At 56.7% G+C, this 25,800-nt stretch overlaps 3 protein-coding genes across 3 annotated transcripts in view; all 3 read left to right on the top strand.

The window, feature by feature from the left end:
- The first annotated feature begins 4,159 nt into the window (after positions 1-4,159).
- Positions 4,160-25,800, top strand: part of LOC137477554 (maestro heat-like repeat-containing protein family member 6) — a 123,552-nt gene continuing 101,911 nt past the window's right edge. The window contains exons 1-5 of the mRNA XM_068196779.1: positions 4,160-4,276; positions 4,460-4,608; positions 4,929-5,090; positions 5,600-5,737; positions 16,120-16,234. Coding sequence (XP_068052880.1) covers positions 4,160-4,276; positions 4,460-4,608; positions 4,929-5,090; positions 5,600-5,737; positions 16,120-16,234 — 681 coding nt within the window. The remainder of the gene's footprint in view (positions 4,277-4,459; positions 4,609-4,928; positions 5,091-5,599; positions 5,738-16,119; positions 16,235-25,800) is intronic.
- LOC137477556 (uncharacterized) overlaps positions 13,822-25,800 on the top strand; it is a 66,939-nt gene continuing 54,960 nt past the window's right edge. Inside the window, exon 1 of the mRNA XM_068196781.1 lies at positions 13,822-14,056. The gene's annotated coding sequence lies outside the window, so the exon portion shown is untranslated. The remainder of the gene's footprint in view (positions 14,057-25,800) is intronic.
- Positions 14,171-15,770, top strand: LOC137477557 (uncharacterized). Its single transcript, XM_068196782.1, has 4 exons — positions 14,171-14,503; positions 14,689-14,837; positions 15,095-15,242; positions 15,450-15,770. Exons 1-4 carry the CDS (start codon positions 14,171-14,173, stop codon positions 15,768-15,770), a joined length of 951 nt encoding a protein of 316 aa, XP_068052883.1.

Below are 25,800 nucleotides of genomic sequence, written 5' to 3'. Positions count from 1 at the left end.
CTGCATCTCCATACGCTCGTGTTCCCGGATCTTTCGCTATCTGCTCCAGCTGCTCAGCACACAGGAGCCACGCTGGGATCTGCCCGCCCTGGCATTCCTTGTGGAGGTGAGCCTGTTGGCCAGCGCTGCCTCGCTGAGCTGCCTCCAAGCTCTCTGCCCTCTCGTAGCCACAGCGGCCAGGACGGTGTCCACGCCCTGTGCTGCTGCCTGGGCCCAGCCCTGTGCGGTTCTGGGCTCCGGCCGGCCGGGTCCCCTGTCACTGCCCTGTGCCTTTCAGGTCCTCGAGCACCTGGACTTGAGTGAACGCGAGGCTGACAGAGTCCTGCAAATCTTCTCAAGGCACCTGCAGAGCGAGTGCAGGGAGAGGCGTCGCCTGGCACTCAAGGGCCTTCTCAAGCTCACTGACAATCCCTCGACGGTGAGAAGGGGGCAGTGGCTGAAGCCGTGCAGGCAGCATGGGGCTGGGGAACACCGTCGCTTGGGCTTGGCTGTAGTTTGGGCGCTGGGGCAGCTGCTCCCAGCTCTCCTGCCTCCCACTTCAGCTGCCCGAGTGCTTCGGGACAGGCCTTTGGCCTCTAGGCCCTGTGGCAGCAGGGTGGCCGTTCACAAACTTGTGTTCTACACAGACCAAAACAATGTGGAGCCTGACTGAAAGTCTTGTGGAGCTCCTGCGGGATGCAGATGGAGAGATTGTTAAGATAACAGTCATGGTACTCAGCTTTATAATCTTGGACAGCGACAGATGGATAGGCAGCCCCATCGCCCTGCAGCTGGCTGAGGCACTTGTGCTACTCTTTGACCTCGTAAGGCTCTGTGCCCCCAGCCACGGCCACTGGGTACTGCCCAGACACTTGGTGCCCTGTGGATTTGCAGGCATGTGCCCAGCTGAGCCCCCTCGCAGCCCATGCTGTGGTCTTCTTTTTGTCTCTTAATACAGGACAATAGCCAGGTACAGCTGCTCTCCATTTGTCTCTTCAGAAGATTGCTGACTCTTCCACTGGGAAGGGAAAGCAAGGCCCTGAAGTTACAAGTGCGCCACAGCCTGCTGCCACTCTTCTTCCACTGCCATGATGAGAATGGGCGCGTGGCAGAGGTGAGGACTTCGTGGGCTGCTGCTGTCCCCCTGGCAGGGGGCTCGGCTGTCTCCTGCCCTGGCGGGCTGCAGCCTCCTCCAGGCCTTGGCACAGGCACGTGGGTCCTGTGCCCTGGGCTGTGGGGCCATCCCCGTATCTCTGCTGCTCTCCAGGCTTCTCGGGAAACGCTGCTTTGTGTGGCCGAGTTCCTGAAGAGAAGGGATCTTGCGAGACTAGTGAAGAAGGAGAAACTCTGGATTTTCGCCAACCGCCTAGTAAGGATGGCCTGGAAGCCCCAGGCTCAGCCTGGAGAAGCCCCCTGAGCGCAGTGCTCGGTGTGTGGGCTGGCAGCTGTGCCCCTGCCCGGTGCTGCACCCAGAGGCCGCACTGGCTCTTCTCCAGGCTCCCGTGGGCCCCAGCCGGGTGCCGATGGAGCCCCGGCCCGGAGGGGCTGCGGGGCGGCCCCGTGGCTCCCCGGGCAGCAGCCGGCCCTCTGCCCCCTCCAGAGCCCGGTGCCAGCGGCTGCTGGCCGGGCCTCGGGGCTGTGCGGGCAGGGGAGGCCGGGGCAGGGCGCAGGGAGCGCCCGGCCCAGGGGCCGAGCCCGCGCCAACCCTTCCCTCCTGCCGCTCTCTCCAGCTGGAAGATGACAGGAGCCGAGTGGCCGAGATCCTGCGCCGGGCCCTGCCCTACCTGGAGAGCCCAAATGACATCAGCCTCACCGTTGGAAGCCTGGCAATTGACACAATGTGCATTCTCAAGGCAGTAGAGCAGGCTCCCATCCCAATGTTCCAGAGGCTGCGGGATCAGCTGCGCAGGGCATGGCAGACACGGCCTCGTCTGTCGCGGTTTGGCTGGCTGAGCTGCTGGAGCTCTGTGGAGGGCTGATCCAGGAGGCTGTCTTTGCTGGAGCCAACTGAGTTAGCAGAGATTTTATTTTTCTTCAAAATTGCTCTTTTCTTCATTTTGTTTTCCTTTAGTATGTAAATATAGAATGTATTATAATAGACAGACTCCCAGGATCTTTCTTTTGCTGCCCAGAGTGTGCAGGGCATAGGGGAGGAGGGGGAAATTTTGCTTGGGCTCAACCAGGTGCCCAGGCGTGCAATGTTGCAGGGAAAATGGCCAGAGGCCCCTTGGCCTTTGGCGGTTCTGCTGAAGCCTTTGTGCCGCCCACAGAGCGGGTGGGCAGGGCCGGAGCTGCGGGGATCCCTGCGGGAGCGGTGCCTGGAGGTGGCCACAAGCCCTGTCCCAGGCAGAAAGCGCCATCCGTGTGCTCCTGCCCGTGTGTTGCTGGCTGGATTGCTGAGGGCTCCGAGGTGCCTCTTGATGGGGCTCCTCCGGAGCTCCTGCGGGGCTGTGGCGCTGCTGCCGGGCAGGTTGGCCGGGCTGGGGGAGACCCTGAGAGGCTGGGGCAGTGGGCAGGCCTGAGCAAGTGGGTGTCAGAGGCCACCAGCAGCCCCCAGGCAGCCGCCTTGTTCCCAGCACCCGGCTGCTCTGGTGCTTCCCCAGATCGTCTCCCAGGCCTGCGGCAGAAGCCCTCGATGCTGGGACACCACCCCAGCAGGAGGGAGGGGACACCCCAAGGTGCCCAGGCTGGGCTGGCTGGGGACACGGAGGGCAGGGGGCGGTTGCCTGGGCATGGCCACTGGCTGCTGCCAATAAGGGGCAGGCGGCAGAGGCAGGGCTGGCGGCCGGCCCCGGCTCTCGCGGCTGCCCAGGCCACGGTGCTGTGACCGAGGCCCCCCTGACACAGAGCTCTGGGGCCGCAGAGCTGCTGTCACCATGGGGAAGGCGGCCGTGTCTCACTGAGCAGGGCTGCGGAGGCGCTGCTGCCCCGGCGCCTCTGGACCCCACAGGAACAGCACCGGAGCGTGCTCAGGCACAGCAGCACCCTGAACGCCGGCACCTGCTCAACGAGGCTCCCGCACCCGCCGGGATGCCAGACGGGGGGAGACTGTGGGCGCAATTGCCCGTGCTTTGGCAAAAGGCTCCATCAGCGTTCACCACAATGGCTTTCTCTTGACTTGCCAGCCTCACAGCAACGCTTGGCTTCCATGGCCGTGCTTGAGGGCAGAGTCACCACCTTCCACAGGCGGACGTCCCGAGGCAGTGGCATTGGTGCCATGGTGAGAGAGAGACTCTGATGGGGCACGAGCCCTGCGCTGCAGCTGCCCTCCCTCTCCTCCATGCAGGCACCTTAAAGACACATGTGTCAGCTCTGAAACTAAATCCTGGACGTGCTTGCAACAAAGAACAAAGGAGGCGCCGGAGAAAAGCTGGGTCTTCTATGGCTCAGTTTTGCTCTCCACTTGGGGAATCACAGAATGCCACAGCACTTTGTGCTGCAAAGTATCAGAAAGATCATCCAGTTCCCACCGCCCTGCCACGGCCACAGGTGCTGTGCAGGCGCAGCTGTCACTAGGATTGGAAGAACACTTTTCCATGTTTACCTTTTCTCTCCTGGATTTCAAGCTAACATGAAAAAATCAGCTGGTTACAGCTGAATTTTGTAGCTCACAGGACTTGGAATAGCAGTCTCCAGCGGGCCATGGGATGTCCATTCGGCCTTTGCTAGATCATCCCAATGGACCTCAGCTCTCCCTGATAGGTTTATAGAATGTTAATCCTGCCCTAGATTCCTCCCCTGCCATGCCCTCCTTGGTTGGTTGCCCTATACCACTCCCCCCTATAAAAACCTCTGCAGACCCTCCGCAGCTTTTCTGAGGCGTTGTTCCTGCAGCTGACCTCGAGGCCAGACCACAGGACTTGGTGACCTGTGGCCTTCCAAGGCTTCGATTCTGCAGGTGCCCCTGAGGGCAGTGTGGCACTTGGTGCCCCAGAGCTTTTCTGAGGCATCTCCCACCCCTGCCTCCAGTGCCCTCGAGGCCAGACCACAATCCCTGACAGGAGTCTCCTGTCATTGTGGCAGGAGCCCTTGAGACCAGAGCGCAGGGCTTGCTGTCCTGTAGCCTTCCTGAGGCTTCTCTCTGGAAGGTGCATTCCAGGCACAGCTGCAGGACCTGCTGCTAACCTGGAGATTTTCCAAGGCACCTCTCCTGCAAGTACCCACAAATCCAGTCACTGACATGGAGCAGAGACCCCCGAGAGTGCCCAAGCTGGCCTGGCTGGAGGAGGAGGAAGATGAGACCAGTGCCACCCTGCTGGATTTGCTTTTGGAGAAGGGTGTTTCCAGACCAGAGCAAGTAAGCAGCCTGTGGCCATGCTTCAACTCCCTCATGAGTCACATGGCTCCCCCAGCCACACCTGCTGGTGCCTGTGAGCCTTTGAGGCCATCGCCATGCGGTGGGAAGGGAAGCACTTCTCTGGGGACACTGGGAACATCGCTCCCTCTGGCAGCTTTCCACATCACCCCGTGCCTTCTCCAGGTGCCCGCCATGGTGAGATACATCCACCAGTGGCTCATGGCCAATGATTCTGCTGAGCACAGGCTGAACAGGACTCTGCTGCATCTCGCCGAAGCACAGCCAAATGACGCAGTAATGACACTGCTGCGTGTGGCCCCGTCCTGTGACAGGTATGGGGCCCACCTGCCCAGAGGGCTCAGGGCTCCCCAGCCCATCGCCCTGTACAGCTTATCCCAGGTGTCTGACCAACAAAGGGTTCCAGGGCCCTCTGGCTGCTCCCTTTCCCAGCCCTGGCATGTCAGCCCCGAGCCTGCTGCCATGCTCCCTCGCTGCTCCTCAGGGGCCTGTCCCCACAGGGCTGGGCTGCCTGGGTGCTGCTGGCGAGGGGCAGTGGGCAGAGGCAGAGCTGGCGGTCAGCCCGGGCCCCTAGAGATACCCAGGCCACGGTGCTGTGCCTGAGACCCCCTGAGACAGAGCTCTAACCCCGCAGAGCTGCCATGGCCATGTGGAAGACCATCATGTCCTCGCCCAGGACCGCGAAGCTGGCGCAGCGGATTCTCCTGGATGTGCCGGGGAGCTGGCCGAAGCACAGCACGTGCACCTCCGATGGGGACAAAACGGGTGTCTTTGCCCTAGCTGTGAGTTTTGGCCAGTGGCCTTTGCTGGCCCCAAAGCCGCCTCTCCTGCAGCTCTCCTTCCTCCTTCCCCCACTGCATCTCCCTGCCTCAGGTGCTGGCCTGAAACCTGGCCTAGGGGCAGCTGCAGGGCCACCGGTCCCGCTGCTGCCCCTGTGTTTCTCTGGGCCTCTCCCTGCCACGCTCGGGCCCTGCCACACGGACACCTCGGCACTGAGCGCGGTCTCGGGGGGGCTTTGTCCTTTGCAGGCAACTGTGGTGATGTGGAAGATCCTCCAGGAGCCCTGAGTCTCACACATCGTGAAGGTGCACTCCTCCCGTGTACTTGTGCATCTGCTCTTCCAAGTGTTCTTCAGCACAGAAGAGATGCCAGAGGAGGTTGATACCTTCTGGAAGGGATGCCAGGAGCAACACGGCCTTGCCACCAGCCCCAACAGGTGCTCCATTCCAGTCCTCCTGTCCCTGCCGCATCAACAGGGCAGGAGCCACTGCTCCCAGTGTGACCCGGGCCTTGCTCTGCACACAGGTTTGCCTTGCGGACCCTGAAGTCCCTGCTGTGCCGAGAGCAGTACAAGGATGTGGTGATGGCAATGGAACGCAGGTGTGGCTGGGACACGCTGCTCTGTGCTGACACCCAGCACTATGCCGTGGGTCTGCTGGCCAGGTGAGACCCCCTTCTCCCCGCTGCCTCTGACATGTGTGCTCTGCCCCTGGGGGGCCCCACACAGTCCCCGTGGTCGTGGGCCAGAGGGCCTTGTCACTGAGGGATGGCCAAGCAGCCTGGAAAAAGCAGGGAAAGGGGGGTGCCCACAAAGAGCCAAATCTCAAATGGCCCAGGTCCCCTTGCTGTATGCTGGGGAAAGACCAGACCACTGTGAGTCAATCCTGGGAGAGGTTTGTTCCCCTGGCTCACAATCTTATGGACTTTTACTCCTGACAGGGAGATGTCCTGCATCTCCATACGCTCGTGTTCCCGGATCTTTCGCTATCTGCTCCAGCTGCTCAGCACACAGGAGCCACGCTGGGATCTGCCCGCCCTGGCATTCCTTGTGGAGGTGAGCCTGTTGGCCAGCGCTGCCTCGCTGAGCTGCCTCCCAGCTCTCTGCCCTCTCGTAGCCACAGCTGCCAGGACGGTGCCCACGCCCTGTGCTGCTGCCTGGGCCCAGCCCTGTGCGGTTCTGGGCTCCTGCCGGCCGGGTCCCCTGTCACTGCCCTGTGCCTTTCAGGTCCTAAAGTTCTTGGATTTGACTAAATCTGGTGTCAGCATCCTGAAGATCATGTCAAGGCACCTGCAGAGCGAGTGCAGGGAGCGGCGTCGCCTGGCGCTCAGAGGCCTCGTGGTGCTCAGCAAGGATCCCTCGACGGTGAGAAGGGGGCAGCGGCTGAAGCTGCGCTGGGCAAAGCAGCCCCTTGGGCTGGCAGGACTTCAGGAGCTGAGGAAGCTGCTGCCAGCTCTCCTGCCTCACCTGCCCCGGTGCTTTGGGACAGGCCTTTGGCCCGAGGGCCCTGCAGCAGCAGGGTGGGGTTGCAGAGCCAGGGCGGTGTTGGCCGTGCAGCCGTCCATGGCTTCCCAGCACAGCCTTGTGTTCCACACAGGCCAGAAGGATGTGCAGTGTATCTCAAAGCCTTCTGGAGCTGCTGGGAGATGCAGATGGAGACGTGGTCAGCATGAGCCTCCGTGTGTTCAGGAATGTGCTCCAGCACAAAGACATCCTGGTATCCAGCACCACTGCCCCAAAGCTGGCTGAGGCGCTCCTGCTGCTCTTTGACCACGTAAGGCTCTGTGTCCCCATCTGCAGGCCATGACTGCTCCCCAGAAACTTTGCCCACGTGAACCTGGAGTAATTGGTCTTAAGGCTTCACCCTCTTCCTTTCCTCCAGGACAACAGCTATGTGCAGGTGCTCTCGCTTGAGCTTTTCTTCAGGGTGATGGACCTGGTAGTGGATGAGGGAAAAAAGCCCCTTGAGAAGATTTTGAGCCAAAGCCTGCTCCCACTCTTTTTCTACTGCCATGATGAGAATCAGCGCATTGCAAAGGTGAGGTTTTGCGTGTTGCTGGTGGATCCCTGGGAGGGAGCTCAGCTGCCTCCTGTCCTGGCGCCTGGCAGGGCTGCAGCCTCCTCCAGGTCTTGGCACAGGAACACGGGTCCTGTGCCCTGGGCTGTGGGGCCATCTCTGGCTCTCTGCTGCTCTCCAGGCCTCTCAGGAAACACTGCTTCGTGTGGCCGAGTTCCTGAAGAGAAGGAAGCTCAAGCAGCTGGTGAAGAAGGAGCAGCTGTGGAAGTTTGCAGAGCGCCTGGTAAGGATGGCCTGGAAGCCCCAGGCTCAGCCTGGAGAAGCCCCGTGAGCGCGGTGCTCGGTGTGTGGGCCGGCAGCTGTGCCCCTGCCCGGTGTTGCACCCAGAGGCTGCACTGGCTCTTCTCCAGGCTCCCGTGGGCTCCAGCCGGGTGCCGATGGAGCCCGGCCCAGTGGGGCTGCGGGGCGGCCCCGCGGCTCCCCGGGCAGCAGCCGGCCCTCTGCCCCCTCCAGAGCCCGGCGCCAGCGGCTGCTGGCCGGGCCTCGGGGCTGTGCGGGCAGGGGAGGCCGGGGCAGGGCGCAGGGAGCGCCCGGCCCAGGGGCTGAGCCCGCGCCAACCCTTCCCTCCTGCCACTCTCTCCAGCTGGAAGAGGACAGGAGCCGAGCGGCCGAGCACCTGTGCCAGACCCTTCCCTACCTGCAGAGCCCACAGGAGCCCCTGCGAGAGGCGGCCGTCAGGTTCATGGGTGAGCCACGAGCCCGGGCTCCCTCCCCGCCCCGCCGCAGCTCGGCCCCAGCCGTGGCTGCTGCCCCGGCAGCGCCATCCGGGCCCGGCGCCGTGGAGCCCCGCCTGGCCTCGGCGCTGCTGCCGCCCTCCGGCAGCCGTGCCCTGGGGCGGCAGCGTGCGGCAAGGGCCCGGGCTGAGCCCTGCCGGGCCACCAGGGCGTGTGGCCACAGGGCTGGCAGCGCCGCTGGCAGGGAGCTGTGCCGCTGGCAGCGCCGTGACAGCCTCTGTGTTCACAGGCATGGCCGGGGTGCTTCTGATGGGGCAGCAGGAAGAGCTCCACGCCCTCAGTCAGGGTGAGTGAGGGCAGCGGGCTGACAGCGGGGACTGGCGGGAGAGGTGCAATGCCTGGGCAGGGTGCTGCAATCCCTGTCCTGGCTGGGGTGGGCTTTGCTCCTTGTGTGGATAACAGGTGGCGTGGGCAGAGCACAGAGAGATTTCAGGGTCTCGGAGGGGCGGACTCATGGCAGGCTGATCCAGTTGACACCCCCTTTTCTTGTGGCTATGGCAAGAGCTGGGTGTGATGGACCTCACAGGAAGGTCTCCTAGGATTCCTATAGATCCTGGCTCTAACTGGGGCTCTGCTCCTCTCTCTTCCAGCCCTTCAAGCCCTGAGGAGAGATGACAGACCTTCCCAGACAAACTTGGAATTTCAGCATCTATTCAATGAAAGAGCTGCAGAACTGGCTCAGAAGAACCAGTGTCTGCATCAGGCCTCCAAATGCCATGGAAGATGAGACTACCTTGAGACCAGAAGAGACCAGCTGGAGCTCCAGGCACAGCGGATGATTGGAACGCCTGACCCTGTGGGAAACTTGCAGGGCTCCAGCCCTCTCCCTGCTTATAGATAGCTTCTTCCCTCCAGCCCTCAGACATTGCCCATCCCCTCTTTTTCCCTCCACTCTCCCTCCCTGTTGACACCTCTTTCCCTCCAGCCCTCAGATCCTGCCGATCCCAATTTTTCCCTCCCACCTCAGCCCTTGGTTTCATCTGCCATTAATAAACAGTTTGGCTTCTTCACTTTGCCTCCATCTCTGTGGAGATGAAGCGACGCAAATCCCGAGCCCTGGGGCACACAGGCCCCTGCTGCCGTCCTCTTCCATGCCATGGTTTGTGCACACACACAGAGGAACGAGGGCAGATCAGGCTGGAAAGGTGCCTGTGCTGAAATTCCACAACACTGTGGAGTTAGAGATCTTGCTGAGCACCTTGGAGCCCCTAGAACTTTGGAAGAGCCAGCCTGAGTATGCTCTGAACCCAGCTGTGAGGGATTCCATGGCAAGCATCCACAGAGGGCAAAGGAGCTTGGAATGCTGGAGGTTTTCAAGAATAGCTTCCTGAAAGCACAGCGGTGCTCCATCCCTGCACAGGATGAGGAAGAGGGCAGAACCAGTGACCATCCGGGCTTAACAGGGAGCTTTGGGTGTGCCTGAGGGCAAACGAAGCAGCAGCGCAGTGCCCGAGACTCGGACGCGCGACCGTGCCAGTGCCTGGAGCGCTGTCAGGCAGTGCCGGGATCCTAGGTGTGGTTCTGGTCCCCACAAGTGAAGAATGGCAGCCCCAGGCTCAGAGCCAGTCAGAAAGCCAACCAAGTGAGCCCACAGGGAGGGCGCCCTTCCAGTTTCTCTGGGCCATGGCCGCAAAACAGCCCCTGCTGCTTCTTCCTCCGCCTGTGTTTGGGGTGTGCTGGTGGCAGAGGCAGCCAGGTTGGGCTCTGCCTTCCAAAGCCTGTTGGGAGCAGGCGTGAAAAGCGCTGCGTGCTGGAAGGTGCTGGCAAGAGCATCCTGTGGGAACAGGGCTCTGGGCTCTGGCCGGGACCAGCCTGGTTTTGGTGCCGTGAGTGCAGGCAGGAGTTGAGGCAGCTGAAGAGGCAGCGGGCAGCTCATGTTTGTAGAGGGCCTGAGGCTGCACGTCTGAGCCTCCACCTGGAAACACGCTTGGGGGAATACGAGCTAGAGCTGGAGTGCCTGTCCTGAAAGGACCTGAAGTCTTTCAGCCTTGCCAGCGTTTCTTGAGGGAGTGTTGTTGTTCCCCAGAAAACCTACACATTTTGGGAAACGCCTTTGGAGGAAAGGGGCTTGCTTCTCAAGGAAAGTGCTTCCCAGGGAGCTCCCAGTGAGGTAGGTGCGAGTATCCCCCTTTGGCTCTCTGTGCTCCTTTCAGTCCTTGAAGGCCCATTGCACTTGGCAGAGGGGCAGGAAGAAGGCTGTGAAGAGCAGGTTTGGCATCCACCTGGACCTGCCGAGACCAAGCCAAGCACCTGCAGCAGGATGTGTTACCCCCCTTTGGACAGAGGTGTGAGCAGAACCGTCTCTGTCCCGCTGTGAGCCCCAAAGCTCTCTGTGGGAGCTGTGAATGAAAAGGCCTTTACACACACCCTTTTCACATCTTCCCTGTCTGCTGTTGCCCCAGATCGAAAAAAGCAAGATGTATTCTATTTGCCATCTGTATGGCAGTTGTCTTGTGTGAAGTGAGCAGTTGTTCCTTATCTCTTCCACAATCAATCCTCCCTCTGGAAAGACATCTGCTGATAGTGGGCCACTGCAAGACTGAAAAGAACTGTAACATGCCATTGTGAGATGCTCCGCCCAGAGGGAGGAGCCAAGCATCCCTACCTGCATGTATGGTCTTGAACTTCTGGCCCAGGAGCAAAGCTATTTCTGCGCTGGATTTTCCCAGAGGAACAGCTGCCTCTTCCACTGCCTCTTCAGAGGAAGACTGCACCCTTTTCCACAAGATCACTTCTCCAACAGAACCACACCTGACACTCCGGGAGGACTGCAGCCACAATTCCAATTGGACTGCTACCAACACCCTGTCCACCAGGGTGTCAGGTTGTATTCTGACTCTGTCAGTGTTGTTTTAGTTCACTGCATTGTTTATTTTATCTGTTATTTCCTTCCCTAATAAAGAACTGGTATTCCTGCTCCCATATTTTTGCCTGGGAGCCCCCCTTAATTTCAAACTTAGAGCAATTCAGAGGGAAGAGGTCTACATTTTTCCATTTCAGGGGAGGTTGCTGCCTTCCTTAGCAGACACCTGTCTTTCCAAACCAAGACAGCTGGGTTTCAGCTCTTGGCAATATGCATTTGCCTCCTGCTTGGTGGGAGCTGCTGTGGCCCAGGGCCAGCACAGAGCTGGGCTGGGTGGGCCAGGCAGCGTGGAGAGTCTTGGCTGATCTTGGTGCGTGCCTGGCCTCAGAAAGGCTTGGAAGGTTTGCCTCCCAAAGTGTCCTGCTCATTGGCTCTCCCTGTGCATCTTGGAGAGCACAAGGTAGGCATTTCTGGCAGCTGGGCATCAGCAGGCCTTACAATGGAGGCGTGTTGTGGAGCGAGCCCAGCTGAGGTACCCTGAGAGGAGCCCAGTGCTCCTTGCTCCTCTCTGCTGACACGGGAGCGTCTGTCTGCTTTCGGGATGGCCCTGGCTGCGTGAGGGGTGCTACGTGGACACGAGACAGCCGGTCCTGTCCCGCTGGGTCCCAGCAGTGCCTCGCAGCAGTCCTGCATCCACGTCAGGATGCTGGCCAAGAGAGGCCCTGGCAGCTGAGGCAGCTGATTTTAAGCTTGTGCAGATACACACAGGGGATGGCCAACAGTGTTCCCTCAGGGTACAGCAGTCCTGAGGGGCCTCCCCAGAGCTGCCTGATGCCGCCCACTCCCTGTGGCACCAGTTGCTTTCCTGTGGAATGTTCTACCTGCCCCAAGAGTACAGAGGGAGCTGGAAAAAGAGCTTGCCAGGCTGCTCTCAATCCTTTACCAGCAGCCCTGGCTGAGTGGAGAAGTCCGAGCTGAGCGCAGATGTGCCAGTGGAACAGCCGTGCACAGGAAGGCTTGGTGGGAAGGATTGAAACATGGGGTTAGAACTAGAAGATATTAATTAGAAGGTATTGAATAGTAATAGGCATATAAAATAATGGATATTGCTTAGGGCCACATCCTTATGTTACGTGAGAATATACCGTATCCTGGCCTATGGGAAAGGAAGAGACTACGTGCAGAGCAGCAAGGAGAGACCTGATAAGGAGAAGGAATGTATATGGAAAACAGGATACAGGGTGTAAAGACAACTGAAAATGGGGCCCCTTATGTTCTGGGAACAGATGGATCCTGACCCCAGGCTTGGACCGTGGCCAAGGAATCAATGGGCATGTGCAAAGCAGTGGGGTCGAAAAGTCAGCCTGAAGAAGACCATTCTTACTTCATCCCTTTTACGACCCCCGAAGCCTGGGACGACCACCAGAGACAGCTGCGCAGGCGCAGAGGACCGACAAGCAGATTAGCATACAGAGCGGAGAGGGAGGGGAGCCAGGAAATGGCCCATGGGGAAACTTAATGCATATGTAACACTCCAGGGATAAAAGAACACGTGTGTAAGCAAGGGGCACGCATGTATTTGGGGAAATGTCCCACATGCGTCCGGCTGAATAAACATACCTACTTTAAAACTCACTCTGTCTCTGAGTTTTAGAGTCTGGCTCCGCGTGTCAGGATGAGCCAGGATCCATAGGCCTGGCAGCCTGAGCTTGCTGCCAGGGAATTCCTCGGAGAAGATCCTTCAGAGTGCCATCCCACGGCACATGCAGGGAACCAGGGGGTCTGCTGGATGGTGGGAAAGCTTTGAGGAGGGACAGGGACAGCTGGGGGTCCTGGCAGGCTGTTGAGGGCTTCTCTGCGGGTGTTTGCGGGGGGTTGGTGTTGGGGAGCGTGTTGAGGAAGGAGTTGTCTGGAAGGTGAGAGGTCTAGGCTGGAATTTGAATAAACTTGAAGGCAGCATCTGTGATTTGGCACAGCTTTGCTTATGGAGGGCAGAAGGAATATCTGTGACTTTTCCTCTTTGTGGTCCTGATTCTCCTGCAGGGAACAAGATGGGAGAGCTGTACCTTATTGGCCACTTACTGGGGGAGGATGAGCCCTTTTTCCATCTACTCATTTGTTTGGGCTACTTTTGTAAGACTGAGTGGACTTTCATTCCTTGAGAGCTTTTATTCCTTAAGAGAATGACGATATTATCATCCCTTCATTGAAAACCATTTGCACACCAAAGAATGGTCTTCTTTTTGCCTCTCTATAGTGCTATGTTTCCAAGGAGACTTTCAGTGGAATGTGTTACGGCAAATGAGTTGCTGCTTTTAGATGGGAACAAACTTCCAAATCATTCACATTCTCCAGCAATCTCTATTAATTTGAGAAGTTTGCAAATTTTGGAACTACTCCAGTGGCCCAATGAGAAGTAAAGCCTTCCTGAATTGAGGATTCTTAAATGGCCTGATCCCGCAGAGCAGGGCAGGGTTTGCTGATGGTTTGAGCTGCTCCTAAAGATCCTGTTGGGCTGTCTCAGACACCTGGGGCCAGGGATTCCTTCCAACCTTGGCCACTTAGGGTGGGCTGGGGGCGGCCCCACAGCAGGTGGCAACAGTGTGTGCAAGGGCCCTTTGTGACACGCTGCAGCACGGTCACCATGGCATGGAACGGGACAGGGTGTCCAGGGGCCCTCCCTTTGTGACACGTGGTGACATAGGAGCTGGCAGTGACAAGAGCACGCCACAGTGCTCGGAGCAGGCGACGTAACAGGACGGGACAGAGCGGTGCCGTGAGGAGCCCCCGCACAGCGCGCTCGTTCGTGTCCGACCCGGAGCTTTTCCGAGGCGTTATTCCTACAGGTGACCTCGTGGCAGGACGTCGGGACTTGGCAGCCCGTGGCCTTCCCGAGGCTTTTCTTTTGCAGGTGCCCGTAAGGCCAGACTGAGGGAATTGGTGACCACAATCCTTACAAGGAGTCTCCTGTCATTGTGGCAGGAGCCCTCAAGACCAGAGTGCAGGACTTGCTGTCCTGCAGCCTTCCTGAGGTTTCTCTGTCTCAGGTGAGTGGCAGAGCTGAGCCACAGGGCTGATGGCTGCAGCCAGCTTGACCCCATCCCATTCCATCCCATCCCATCCCATCCCCTGGGGACATGCCCATGGACAGGATGGAAGAGTGGCCGGGCAGACACCCCGCAGTGGCCGTGCTCCATCCCCTGGGGCATCCCGGGACTGTCCCTTCCTGGGGAACAAAGGGCTGGGCTGTGTTCTCCGGCCTCTCCAGCAGCCCCTCAGCTCTGGCTGCGCTCGCTTTTTTCCAGGTGCAGCCCTGGACCAGACACAAGAGCAGGAACCCAGCCGTGGCCGCTTCCGCAAAAGCCTGAAGGTACCAGCAGCCATCCCCACCTGGGCTGGGCCTGCTGTCACTGCTCAGCCGAGCACCACGCTTGGAGCACTCCATAGAACACACCAGGCTTCCCTGTCCTTTGTTCTCCTGCAGATGTTCCGGAAGTTCCTGCGCATTCGGCGGAGAAAGACCGGCAGCACAGCAGCTGAGGGCCCAGCCGAGCCTGACTCGGGGCTGACCGAGCTCCAGGCTGAGCCTGATATCAGCACGGATTCGGCTGAGCGCTCAGAAGACTCTGACGCCTCAGCGACTGAAACCTGGGCAAAGGCTCTTCACTCGTCAAAGACTGAGGATGTGGCCATCACAAACAGCGACAATGAAGAGACTCAGGGCATCACAAATACTGACACCACGCCCGCTCCCACTATGATTCATGCTCCCACTATGGATTTTTTCAAGGAGAGTGCTGTTCTTTCTCAGCAGCAGGTAAGCAGCTTGGGGCCAGGCCTGGAGGACTTCCCAGGATTGTGTGTCCCCTCAAGCCATGGTAACTGGGCCCACTCAACCTTTGAGGCCAGCACAGTGTGGCGGGAAGTAAACCACTTCTTGGGGGCAGCATGGGAAGTTTCTCCCCTGGACAGTGCTCCAAGTCTTCCCCATGCCTCCTCCAGGTGCCAGGCATTGTAAGGAACATCCACCAGAGTCTCGTCTCCCACGTCTCTGTGGATGCCAGGCTGCAAATTGACCTTGTGAGGCTGGCTGAAGAACACCCTGCTGACGTGGTGCTGACCCTCCTGCGCTGTGCCCCAACGTGTGACAGGTACAGGGCCCACGAGCCTGGAGAGCTCAGGGCTCAGCAGCCTTTAGGGCCCGTGGCCCTGCACAGCCTGTCCCGTGGGGTCTGCCAGACAGGCAGAGAGGCCCAGGACCCTCGGGCCCCTCTGTTTCCTGAGCCTGCTGCCACTGCTCCTTCCCTGCCCTTCAGGGCTCCAGGGCTCTGTCACCTGGGCCCCCACAGCTGCACAGGGCATGGTGCTGTGACCGACATGCCCCTGACACAGAGCTCTGATCCCACAGAGCTGCTGCAATGATGTGGAGAACCATAGGATCATCGGGACCAGCAGTGGAGAAAGTGCTGCCAACACTGCTCCGTGTGATGGAGGACTGGCCTCTGCACAGAATGTGCACGTCTGATGGGGACAACGAGGACGTTTTTGCCCTGGCTGTGAGTTTCTGGAACTGGCCTTTGCTCACCCCCAGGTCGCCTCTCCAGCAGCTCTCCATCCTCTCTCCGCCTCAGGCGCTGGGCTGAAACCGGGGCCAGGGGCAGGCTCAGGGGGCACCAGGCCCGCTGCTCCCCTGCGTCTGCCCTTGGGCCCTGCCCCATGGACACCTCGGCACTGAGCCCTGCCTGGGGCTGCTTCTCTTGCAGGCAACTCTGGTGATCTGGGTGATTGTCCAGGTGCCTGCGTGCAACAAGGCGATGATCCCTTATTCCTCCCACCTGTTTGTGGCTCTGCTCTTCCATGTTGTCATCACCACACAGCAGACGTCACCAGAGGAAGTTGATAACTTCTGGAGAGCATGCCAGGAGGAACACCGCCTTCCCAGCAAGCCCAACAGGTCCCAGTCCTCTTGTCCTTCCCGTGCCCTTGTGGCCAGCGCCAGTGCTCCCAGTGTGACCTGGGCTTTTCTCTGCACACAGGTTTGCAGTGCAGGTCATGAAGGCTCTGCTCTACCAACTGCGCTGTGACCGTGTGGTGAAGGCTATGAAGCACAAGCGTGGCTGGGACATGCTGCTGTGTGCTGACACCCAGCACTACGCCGTGGGTCTGTTGGCCAGGTGAGACCCCCTTCTCCCCACTGCCCCCAGCATTTGTGCCCTGTGCCCCTGTGGTCATGGGCCAGAGGGCCTCATCACCAAGGGACGGCCAAGGAGACTGGAAAAGGCGGGGAGAGGAGGGTGTCCAGAAAGAGCTGCCCTAAAAAGCACCTACATCCCCTCCAGAGATGCTGGGGAAAAACCAGACCTCTGTGAGTCAGTCCTGGGAGGGGTTTGGCCCCCCCACCTCAGGGCCTTGGTGGCTTTTTCCCCCTTCCAGGGAGATGTGCAATATCTTGGTCCCCTTCTGTTCCCGCATTGCATTCCACCTGCTCCAGCCACTCAGCAGAGAGGCGCCACACTGGGATCTGCCCTTCCTGGCATTCCTTGTGGAGGTGAGCCTGTTGGCCAGCGCTGCCTCGCTGAGCTGCCTCCCAGCTCTCTGCCCTCTCGTAGCCACAGCGGCCAGGACGGTGCCCACGCCCTGTGCTGCTGCCTGGGCCCAGCCCTGTGCGGTTCTGGGCTCCTGCCGGCCGGGTCCCCTGTCACTGCCCTGTGCCTTTCAGGTCCTAAAGTTCTTGGATTTGACTAAATCTGGTGTCAGCATCCTGAAGATCATGTCAAGGCACCTGCAGAGCGAGTGCAGGGAGCGGCGTCGCCTGGCGCTCAGAGGCCTCGTGGTGCTCAGCAAGGATCCCTCGACGGTGAGAAGGGGGCAGCGGCTGAAGCTGCGCTGGGCAAAGCAGCCCCTTGGGCTGGCAGGACTTCAGGGGCTGAGGCAGCTGCTGCCAGCTCTCCTGCCTCACCTGCCCCGGTGCTTTGGGACAGGCCTTTGGCCCGAGGGCCCTGCAGCAGCAGGGTGGGGTTGCAGAGCCAGGGCGGTGTTGGCCGTGCAGCCGTCCATGGCTTCCCAGCACAGCCTTGTGTTCCACACAGGCCAGAAGGATGTGCAGTGTATCTCAAAGCCTTCTGGAGTTGCTGGGAGATGCAGATGGAGACGTGGTCAGCATGAGCCTCCGTGTGTTCAGGAATGTGCTCCAGCACAAAGACATCCTGGTATCCAGCACCACTGCCCCAAAGCTGGCTGAGGCGCTCCTGCTGCTCTTTGACCACGTAAGGCTCTGTGTCCCCATCTGCAGGCCATGACTGCTCCCCAGAAACTTTGCCCACGTGAACCTGGAGTAATTGGTCTTAAGGCTTCACCCTCTTCCTTTCCTCCAGGACAACAGCTATGTGCAGGTGCTCTCGCTTGAGCTTTTCTTCAGGGTGATGGACCTGGTAGTGGATGAGGGAAAAAAGCCCCTTGAGAAGATTTTGAGCCAAAGCCTGCTCCCACTCTTTTTCTACTGCCATGATGAGAATCAGCGCATTGCAAAGGTGAGGTTTTGCGTGTTGCTGGTGGATCCCTGGGAGGGAGCTCAGCTGCCTCCTGTCCTGGCGCCTGGCAGGGCTGCAGCCTCCTCCAGGTCTTGGCACAGGAACACGGGTCCTGTGCCCTGGGCTGTGGGGCCATCTCTGGCTCTCTGCTGCTCTCCAGGCCTCTCAGGAAACACTGCTTCGTGTGGCCGAGTTCCTGAAGAGAAGGAAGCTCAAGCAGCTGGTGAAGAAGGAGCAGCTGTGGAAGTTTGCAGAGCGCCTGGTAAGGATGGCCTGGAAGCCCCAGGCTCAGCCTGGAGAAGCCCCCTGAGCGCGGTGCTCGGTGTGTGGGCCGGCAGCTGTGCCCCTGCCCGGTGTTGCACCCAGAGGCTGCACTGGCTCTTCTCCAGGCTCCCGTGGGCTCCAGACGGGTGCCGATGGAGCCCCGGCCCAGTGGGGCTGCGGGGCGGCCCCGTGGCTCCCCGGGCAGCAGCCGGCCCTCTGCCCCCTCCAGAGCCCGGTGCCAGCGGCTGCTGGCCGGGCCTCGGGGCTGTGCGGGCAGGGGAGGCCGGGGCAGGGCGCAGGGAGCGCCCGGCCCAGGGGCCGAGCCCGCGCCAACCCTTCCCTCCTGCCGCTCTCTGCAGCTGGAAGAGGACAGGAGCCGAGCGGCCGAGCACCTGTGCCAGACCCTTCCCTACCTGGAGAGCCCACAGGAGCCCCTGCGAGAGGCGGCCGTCAGGTTCATGGGTGAGCTACGAGCCCGGGCTCCCTCCCTGCCCCGCCGCAGCTCGGCCCCAGCCCCGGCTGCTGCCCCGGCAGCGCCATCCGGGCCCGGCGCCGTGGAGCCCCGCCTGGCCTCGGCGCCGCTGCCGCCCTCCGGCAGCCGTGCCCTGGGGTGGCAGCGTGCGGCAAGGGCCCGGGCTGAGCCCTGCCGGGCCACCAGGGCGTGTGGCCACAGGGCTGGCAGCGCCGCTGGCAGGGAGCTGTGCCGCTGGCAGCGCCGTGACAGCCTCTGTGTTCACAGGCATGGCCGGGGTGCTTCTGATGGGGCAGCAGGAAGAGCTCCACGCCCTCAGTCAGGGTGAGTGAGGGCAGCGGGCTGACAGCGGGGACTGGCGGGAGAGGTGCAATGCCTGGGCAGGGTGCTGCAATCCCTGTCCTGGCTGGGGTGGGCTTTGCTCCTTGTGTGGATAACAGGTGGCGTGGGCAGAGCACAGAGAGATTTCAGGGTCTCGGAGGGGCGGACTCATGGCAGGCTGATCCAGTTGACACCCCCTTTTCTTGTGGCTATGGCAAGAGCTGGGTGTGATGGACCTCACAGGAAGGTCTCCTGGGATTCCTATAGATCCTGGCTCTAACTGGGGCTCTGCTCCTCTCTCTTCCAGCCCTTCAAGCCCTGAGGAGAGATGACAGACCTTCCCAGACAAACATGGAATTTCAGCATCTATTCAATGAAAGAGCTGCAGAACTGGCTCAGAAGAACCAGTGTCTGCATCAGGCCTCCAAATGCCATGGAAGATGAGACTACCTTGAGACCAGAAGAGACCAGCTGGAGCTCCAGGCACAGCGGATGATTGGAACGCCTGACCCTGTGGGAAACTTGCAGGGCTCCAGCCCTCTCCCTGCTTATAGATAGCTTCTTCCCTCCAGCCCTCAGACATTGCCCATCCCCTCTTTTTCCCTCCACTCTCCCTCCCTGTTGACACCTCTTTCCCTCCAGCCCTCAGATCCTGCCGATCCCAATTTTTCCCTCCCACCTCAGCCCTTGGTTTCATCTGCCATTAATAAACAGTTTGGCTTCTTCACTTTGCCTCCATCTCTGTGGAGATGAAGCGACGCAAATCCCGAGCCCTGGGGCACACAGGCCCCCTGCTGCCGTCCTCTTCCATGCCATGGTTTGTGCACACACACAGAGGAACGAGGGCAGATCAGGCTGGAAAGGTGCCTGTGCTGAAATTCCACAACACTGTGGAGTTAGAGATCTTGCTGAGCACCTTGGAGCCCCTAGAACTTTGGAAGAGCCAGCCTGAGTATGCTCTGAACCCAGCTGTGAGGGATTCCATGGCAAGCATCCACGGAGGGCAAAGGAGCTTGGAATGCTGGAAGTTTTCAAGAATAGCTTCCTGAAAGCACAGCAGTGCTCCATCCCTGCACAGGATGAGAAAGAGGGCAGAACCAGCGACCATCCGGGCTTAACAGGGAGCTTTGGGTGTGCCTGAGGGCAAATGAAGCAGCAGCGCAGTGCCCGAGACTCGGACGCGCGACCGTGCCAGTGCCTGGAGCGCTGTCAGGCAGTGCCGGGATCCTGGGTGTGGTTCTGGTCCCCACAAGTGAGGAATGGCAGCCCCAGGCTCAGAGCCAGTCAGAAAGCCAACCAAGTGAGCCCACAGGGAGGGCGCCCTTCCAGTTTCTCTGGGCCATGGCCGCAAAACAGCCCCTGCTGCTTCTTCCTCCGCCTGTGTTTGGGGTGTGCTGGTGGCAGAGGCAGCCAGGTTGGGCTCTGCCTTCCAAAGCCTGTTGGGAGCAGGCATGAAAAGCGCTGCGTGCACAGCGGAGAGTCCTGGAAGGTGCTGGCAAGAGCGTCCCGTGGGAACAGGGCTCTGGTCTGTGGCCGGGAACAGCCTGGTTTTGGTGCCGTGAGCGCAGGCAGGAGTTGAGTCAGCTGAAGAGGTGTAGGAATATAAAAAGGTAAAAGACACTTTCCAAAGCTGAGAAAGGCTGGGAAATTTCTACACCTTCTCCTGAGAAAGGAAGTTAAGAACCAAGTGAATACATTGATATTTGTCATAAGGAACAAGAAAGAACAAGAACGTATTGATAGCTCAAGATGTGAAGAGTCCGAGATATATGCTTTGCAAAGATAGAACAAGTTTCCATCTTAAAGAACGAATTATTGTGTATTGTTTGAGGTTCATAGAAGTCCTTTTGTCAATGTTTAACCCACGTGGGTCCTTTTCTGATTGCTTAGAGTATAATGACTTTACACCTTTTCTTTTATGCTATTGGTTCAAAGAATGTGTATAAAAAGGCTTTGCATGGGCTGCCATCTTGTCTCTGATCTGTGTTTGCATGGATGTTGTCATTTTCCTGTGCCTCTTGCTTTTTGCTTGTATGATGCAGACAGATAATAAATCACAAGTCTGCAATCAGTCAGGGTCCCGTCCCGTTTGTGAGACACGGACCGATCCGGAAGAAAGAGGCAGCGGGCAGCCCATGTTTGTAGAAGGCCTGGGGCTGCACGTCTGAGCCTCCACCTGGAAACACACTTGGGGGAATACAAGCTAGAGCTGGAGTGCCTGTCCGGAAAGGACCTGAAGTCTTTCAGCCTTGACAGTGTTTCTTGAGGGTGTGTTGGTGTTCCCCAGAAAACCTACACATTTTGGGAAACGCCTTTGGAGGAAAGGGGCTTGCTTCTCAAGGAAAGTGCTTCCCAGGGAGCTCCCAGTGAGGTAGGTGCGAGTATCCCCCTTTGGCTCTCTGTGCTCCTTTCAGTCCTTGAAGGCCCATTGCACTTGGCAGAGGGGCAGGAAGAAGGCTGTGAAGAGCAGGTTTGGCATCCACCTGGACCTGCCGAGACCAAGCCAAGCACCTGCAGCAGGATGTGTTACCCCCCTTTGGACAGAGGTGTGAGCAGAACCGTCTCTGTCCCGCTGTGAGCCCCAAAGCTCTCTGTGGGAGCTGTGAATGTAAAGGCCTTTACACACACCCTTTTCACATCTTCCCTGTCTGCTGTTGCCCCAGATCGAAAAAAGCAAGATGTATTCTATTTGCCATCTGTATGGCAGTTGTCTTGTGTGAAGTGGGCAGTTGTTCCTTATCTCTTCCACAATCAATCCTCCCTCTGGAAAGACATCTGCTGATAGTGGGCCACTGCAAGACTGAAAAGAACTGTAACATGCCATTGTGAGATGCTCCGCCCAGAGGGAGGAGCCAAGCATCCCTACCTGCATGTATGGTCTTGAACTTCTGGCCCAGGAGCAAAGCTATTTCTGCGCTGGATTTTCCCAGAGGAACAGCTGCCTCTTCCACTGCCTCTTCAGAGGAAGACTGCACCCTTTTCCACAAGATCACTTCTCCAACAGAACCACACCTGACACTCCGGGAGGACTGCAGCCACAATTCCAATTGGACTGCTACCAACACCCTGTCCACCAGGGTGTCAGGTTGTATTCTGACTCTGTCAGTGTTGTTTTAGTTCACTGCATTGTTTATTTTATCTGTTATTTCCTTCCCTAATAAAGAACTGGTATTCCTGCTCCCATATTTTTGCCTGGGAGCCCCCCTTAATTTCAAACTTAGAGCAATTCAGAGGGAAGAGGTCTACATTTTTCCATTTCAGGGGAGGTTGCTGCCTTCCTTAGCAGACACCTGTCTTTCCAAACCAAGACAGCTGGGTTTCAGCTCTTGGCAATATGCATTTGCCTCCTGCTTGGTGGGAGCTGCTGTGGCCCAGGGCCAGCACAGAGCTGGGCTGGGTGGGCCAGGCAGCGTGGAGAGTCTTGGCTGATCTTGGTGCGTGCCTGGCCTCAGAAAGGCTTGGAAGGTTTGCCTCCCAAAGTGTCCTGCTCATTGGCTCTCCCTGTGCATCTTGGAGAGCACAAGGTGGGCATTTCTGGCAGCTGGGCATCAGCAGGCCTTACAATGGGGGCGTGTTGTGGAGCAAGCCCAGCTGAGGTACCCTTCCGCCGTGCCTGCCTGAAGCTCCCTGGGTTCCCCTGCCCCACCGAGGCACGGTCAGCAGCAGGGGATACTCCCCTGTTTCTCGAGGAGTTTCGGGGAGCGGCTAAGACAGAGCGCTTCGCTGTTTGCCTGTTAAGGAGGAGAGGCGGCGTCCGAGGAGGTCATGAGGGAGTCAACACAAGGCTGGGGAAAAAGTCTCAGGTTTAATGCAAGCTCCAGGGAGCTCTGAATGCCCTTGTCCCAGCTTTTTTCAATCTCCGCCATTATCTACTTCTTAGTCTATTTTCCACCTGTGTTACAATGCAACTTTAAAGACTGTTTTTACTTAAGACTAGGTTTTCCTGTGGTATACAATGGCTTTCTCCATCTCCATCTCCATCTTTCTGCAAAACTTACTAAGTGTGACTAGGTTCTTGAGCAAAAACAACCTCACGGATGGGTTTGCCTTTGCCTGAGGTGGGATTAATCTAAACAGTCTTTCTTAAAATACTTTCTATATGTACCACAGGGACTTTATCGCTGTTTACTGTGTGCAGGGGTTCAGACTGGGCAGGACTAGCTTGATTGATGGATCTTTGGGTGTTGACTACCTAGGTGGCTTTTGTTAAATTTATTTTTCAATTTCTAAAAGTTTCTCCGCCAAGTGCCTTCAGGGGAGTTTTAAGTAGTCTGTTGCACCGTTCAACTTTCCCGGCAGTTGGTGTATGATAGGGGATATGATATATCCATTCAATACCATGTCGCCTGGCCCAGGTGTTGATAAGGCCGTTCTTGAAATAGGTCCCATTGTCCAATTCAATTCTCTCAGGGGTGTCGTGTCTTTACAGGACTTGCTTTTCTAGTCTCAGGATGGTGTTTTGGGCAGTAGCATGAGACACAGGGTAGGTATCTAACTAGGGCTGCTTCAGAAAGTCCCAATGGATGGAAGGCAGAGACAAGACCATTGAGGAACTTGGATATGAGCTCTACCAAATCTGCCAACACATCAAGCTCAAAGGTGGACAGCACAGTGTGATTTAAATAACATTCCTGTTCCATTATACTGGGGAACAAGATGTTACCATCTGAACTAGTCCTTCATTAATTAAGTCTGGACAGGAGAGTTCTGAAGGTTGGTTCGGAGCAGATGCTCATGTAGGAGGAAACCTTGAAGGCACCCTGTGAATCTGCATGTGCAGCTTTCTATCTCTGTATTTCATGAGTTACTTTTTATTTCTTCTTCTGGATCCTTCTCAAAACGGGTCAAAAAAAAAAAAAAAAGGCAAAATGGTAGTGGCAGAGACTAAAGAGAAACATGAAAAAAGAAAAAAATTTGGAAGAGGACATCCCTCACAGCATGCAGCCAGTGCTGTTCCCTGGAGGGACAGCCATGCTTTAAAGAGCTGATTTTCCTCCTTCTTTTCCAGGAGACTCTGAAGCCAAAATGCAACATTTGTAGGCCAGCTCACTCACTCCACCAAACTCCTCCAGTGCTGCAGGCTCTGCAGCTAAGGATGAGCCTGGCCCAACACCTGGGTTTGGGAGGCAGAGTGGGGACAGAAGGGAACAAACAGCTCATCACTGACACTCCAGAGAGGAAATATATTAATTAAACACCAAGGGTGACAGAGAATTCCCATGTGCCAATAGGATGACGAAACTGAGGAAAAAATATCTGAAATTAATGATTATTAATCTTCTATACCCACCCCAACTGATTATTCCTGCAGGTATAGAGTTAGAAATGCTTTATGTAGGATACATGCTGTTGATACTGTTTACTCAGCCCCAAATAAAGTTTTCAAATGCTTCAAAACCCTGTTTGTATTAGGAATACATAAATTCCTATCTGATTCAGACATTCATCACCTGCATATTCTTCTGAATATTTCAATGTAATCTGGTTTGAATGCAGATCATTGACTTTCTGTTCCAACACTGTCTGTAAACACCACGCTCTATTTTGCTCAAAGCACACTAAATAATCTCTGACTTCACTGTAAGTGTCCAGAAAAAAATTAGCACTATTAATCAACTGAAACTGTTTACAGACATGTTTGGACAATGGATGCAGAAGATCAGGACTAAAGATTATTTTTAGCTGTTATTGTCCAATTTTACTTCTCTCCACACAAACCATTAAAGAACAGGTTTGAATAGTCTCAGAAACATTTATTAAAGCACTACAGGCAGCTGCAAACAGTCAGTTCCAAATAAATGCACCATTTAACAGCTAGAATAGCTGAAATTCCAACTAGCAATAGAGAGCAGCACATAAGTATTTGCCTGAAGGGTTCAGACAGTTTAATTCTCTTTTATTACCAACAAAGCAGAAAAGAAAGCTAGCTGAGAATTCTGCAGGAAAGGATGTGCTTTTGCTTTGAAGGAAGGGATTATTTTTAACCATTGCACCTCCTTGCTCAAGGGCTGAGGACAGCACCCCGTAGTAGCACCTGCTCCTGGGCCTTCAGCTCGTTGCGCTGGAGCCTCCTCTTCCTCTGAGCATCATAAACCTGCCCACGGTCATTCTCCACCTTGTCCTGCAAGGCCTGCAACAACAGCAAAACACACGTGAGAAACATGGGATGGCAGCAAAACTTCCAGGTCACGTCTCCAACGAGCTCGGGAAGGACGTGGAGCACTGTGAGTCCAGCTGGACTTGGTGCTGAGGCATGACAGAGGCAGTTTGGCCACTCAGAAAATTTACTTTGCACAGGTGGGACCGTTGGCTGAACAAGAGTAGTTACAGCTTAAAAGTCTTATCTTCTTATAGGCTACTCATCCTAAAAATATATTATTTTTATATCTTCTTACCGACTATTCATCCTAAAAATGCAAGAAATACTCTCAAAGGTTGGAAGGCAAATGGAAATATTGCACCATTTGCATCTGCAAATGTCCCAGGTTTTTGTTGTCATCCTATCTGCACCACCTGAGCTTCTTAGGTGCAGTTTTGCAGTGTACCAACAGGTTTTTTTCTTTAAGCCAGAATAATCCTCTCTCTGGAAAGCAATGTCTGGAATTTGGAGTGGAAATCTATTCCATATTACTGAAGTGGGATGCTGGCCGAGATGAGGGTCTCCCCTCCTGCCCTGTAGTCAAATCTAGCACGTGATCTACAAATGAAGTATAAATGGCAATAAATAAAAGGAATAATATGATCCTGTCACTTTACCACAACTACCCAGTCCTTATTTAGTTCAGAAGTAATCACTCCTAAACCAAGCTCATAAAATGCATCAACAAATTTATTTTGCCATGATTGTTCTCCTTATACATTTATTTTTATTCCAGCAGTCACTCAGAGCCTTGATCTTTTTGTTACGTGCTTAAGAAAGGAACAGCATGCCCCAAGGAACTGATAGTCTGTGTTATTGCTAACAGATACACACCAAGCAAACAATACAAAGTTTTTTTTGTTTGTTTCCTCCTTATTGTGGGATGTTTGAATACACGCTTAACATTTACTTACACATTTACTAAAAGCTTAGCGATGTTGTCAGCTTGAATAAAGGCATTGTTAACTGCAAGTGCTGACTCCAAGCAAAGTGCACAATGTGGATGGGGGATTGACACCAACACAGAAGCGGCTGTGGCTGCAGAAAGGGAATATTTTGAGTTATCTTTTGTATGGCAGGAAATCGGGGCATTGATACCCATCAGAAAAGCAGCACGGGGCTGGACCTGGGAAGGGGCTCGTGCTGCAAATGCCACTGAAGGAGCCCTCCAGTGCTGCTTTTAAAAAAGCTGATCTGCACAGAGGCCTTCTGCAGAGCACCCTGGAGTTACAGAATCATTAAGGCTGGAAAAGACCTCCCAGATCATTGAGTCCAACCTTTGACCAACCCTACAATGGTCACTAAATCGTATCACGAAATGCCACGTTCACTTGTTTTTTGAACACTTCAGGGATGGTGACTCCACCACTTCCCTGGGCAGTTCCAGT

The sequence above is a fragment of the Anomalospiza imberbis genome, chromosome 7 (genome assembly GCF_031753505.1).
Source record: "Anomalospiza imberbis isolate Cuckoo-Finch-1a 21T00152 chromosome 7, ASM3175350v1, whole genome shotgun sequence".
Lineage (NCBI taxonomy): Eukaryota > Metazoa > Chordata > Aves > Passeriformes > Viduidae > Anomalospiza > Anomalospiza imberbis.
Note: the sequence above shows the minus strand (reverse complement) of the source record. Positions and strands in the feature narration are given on the sequence as shown.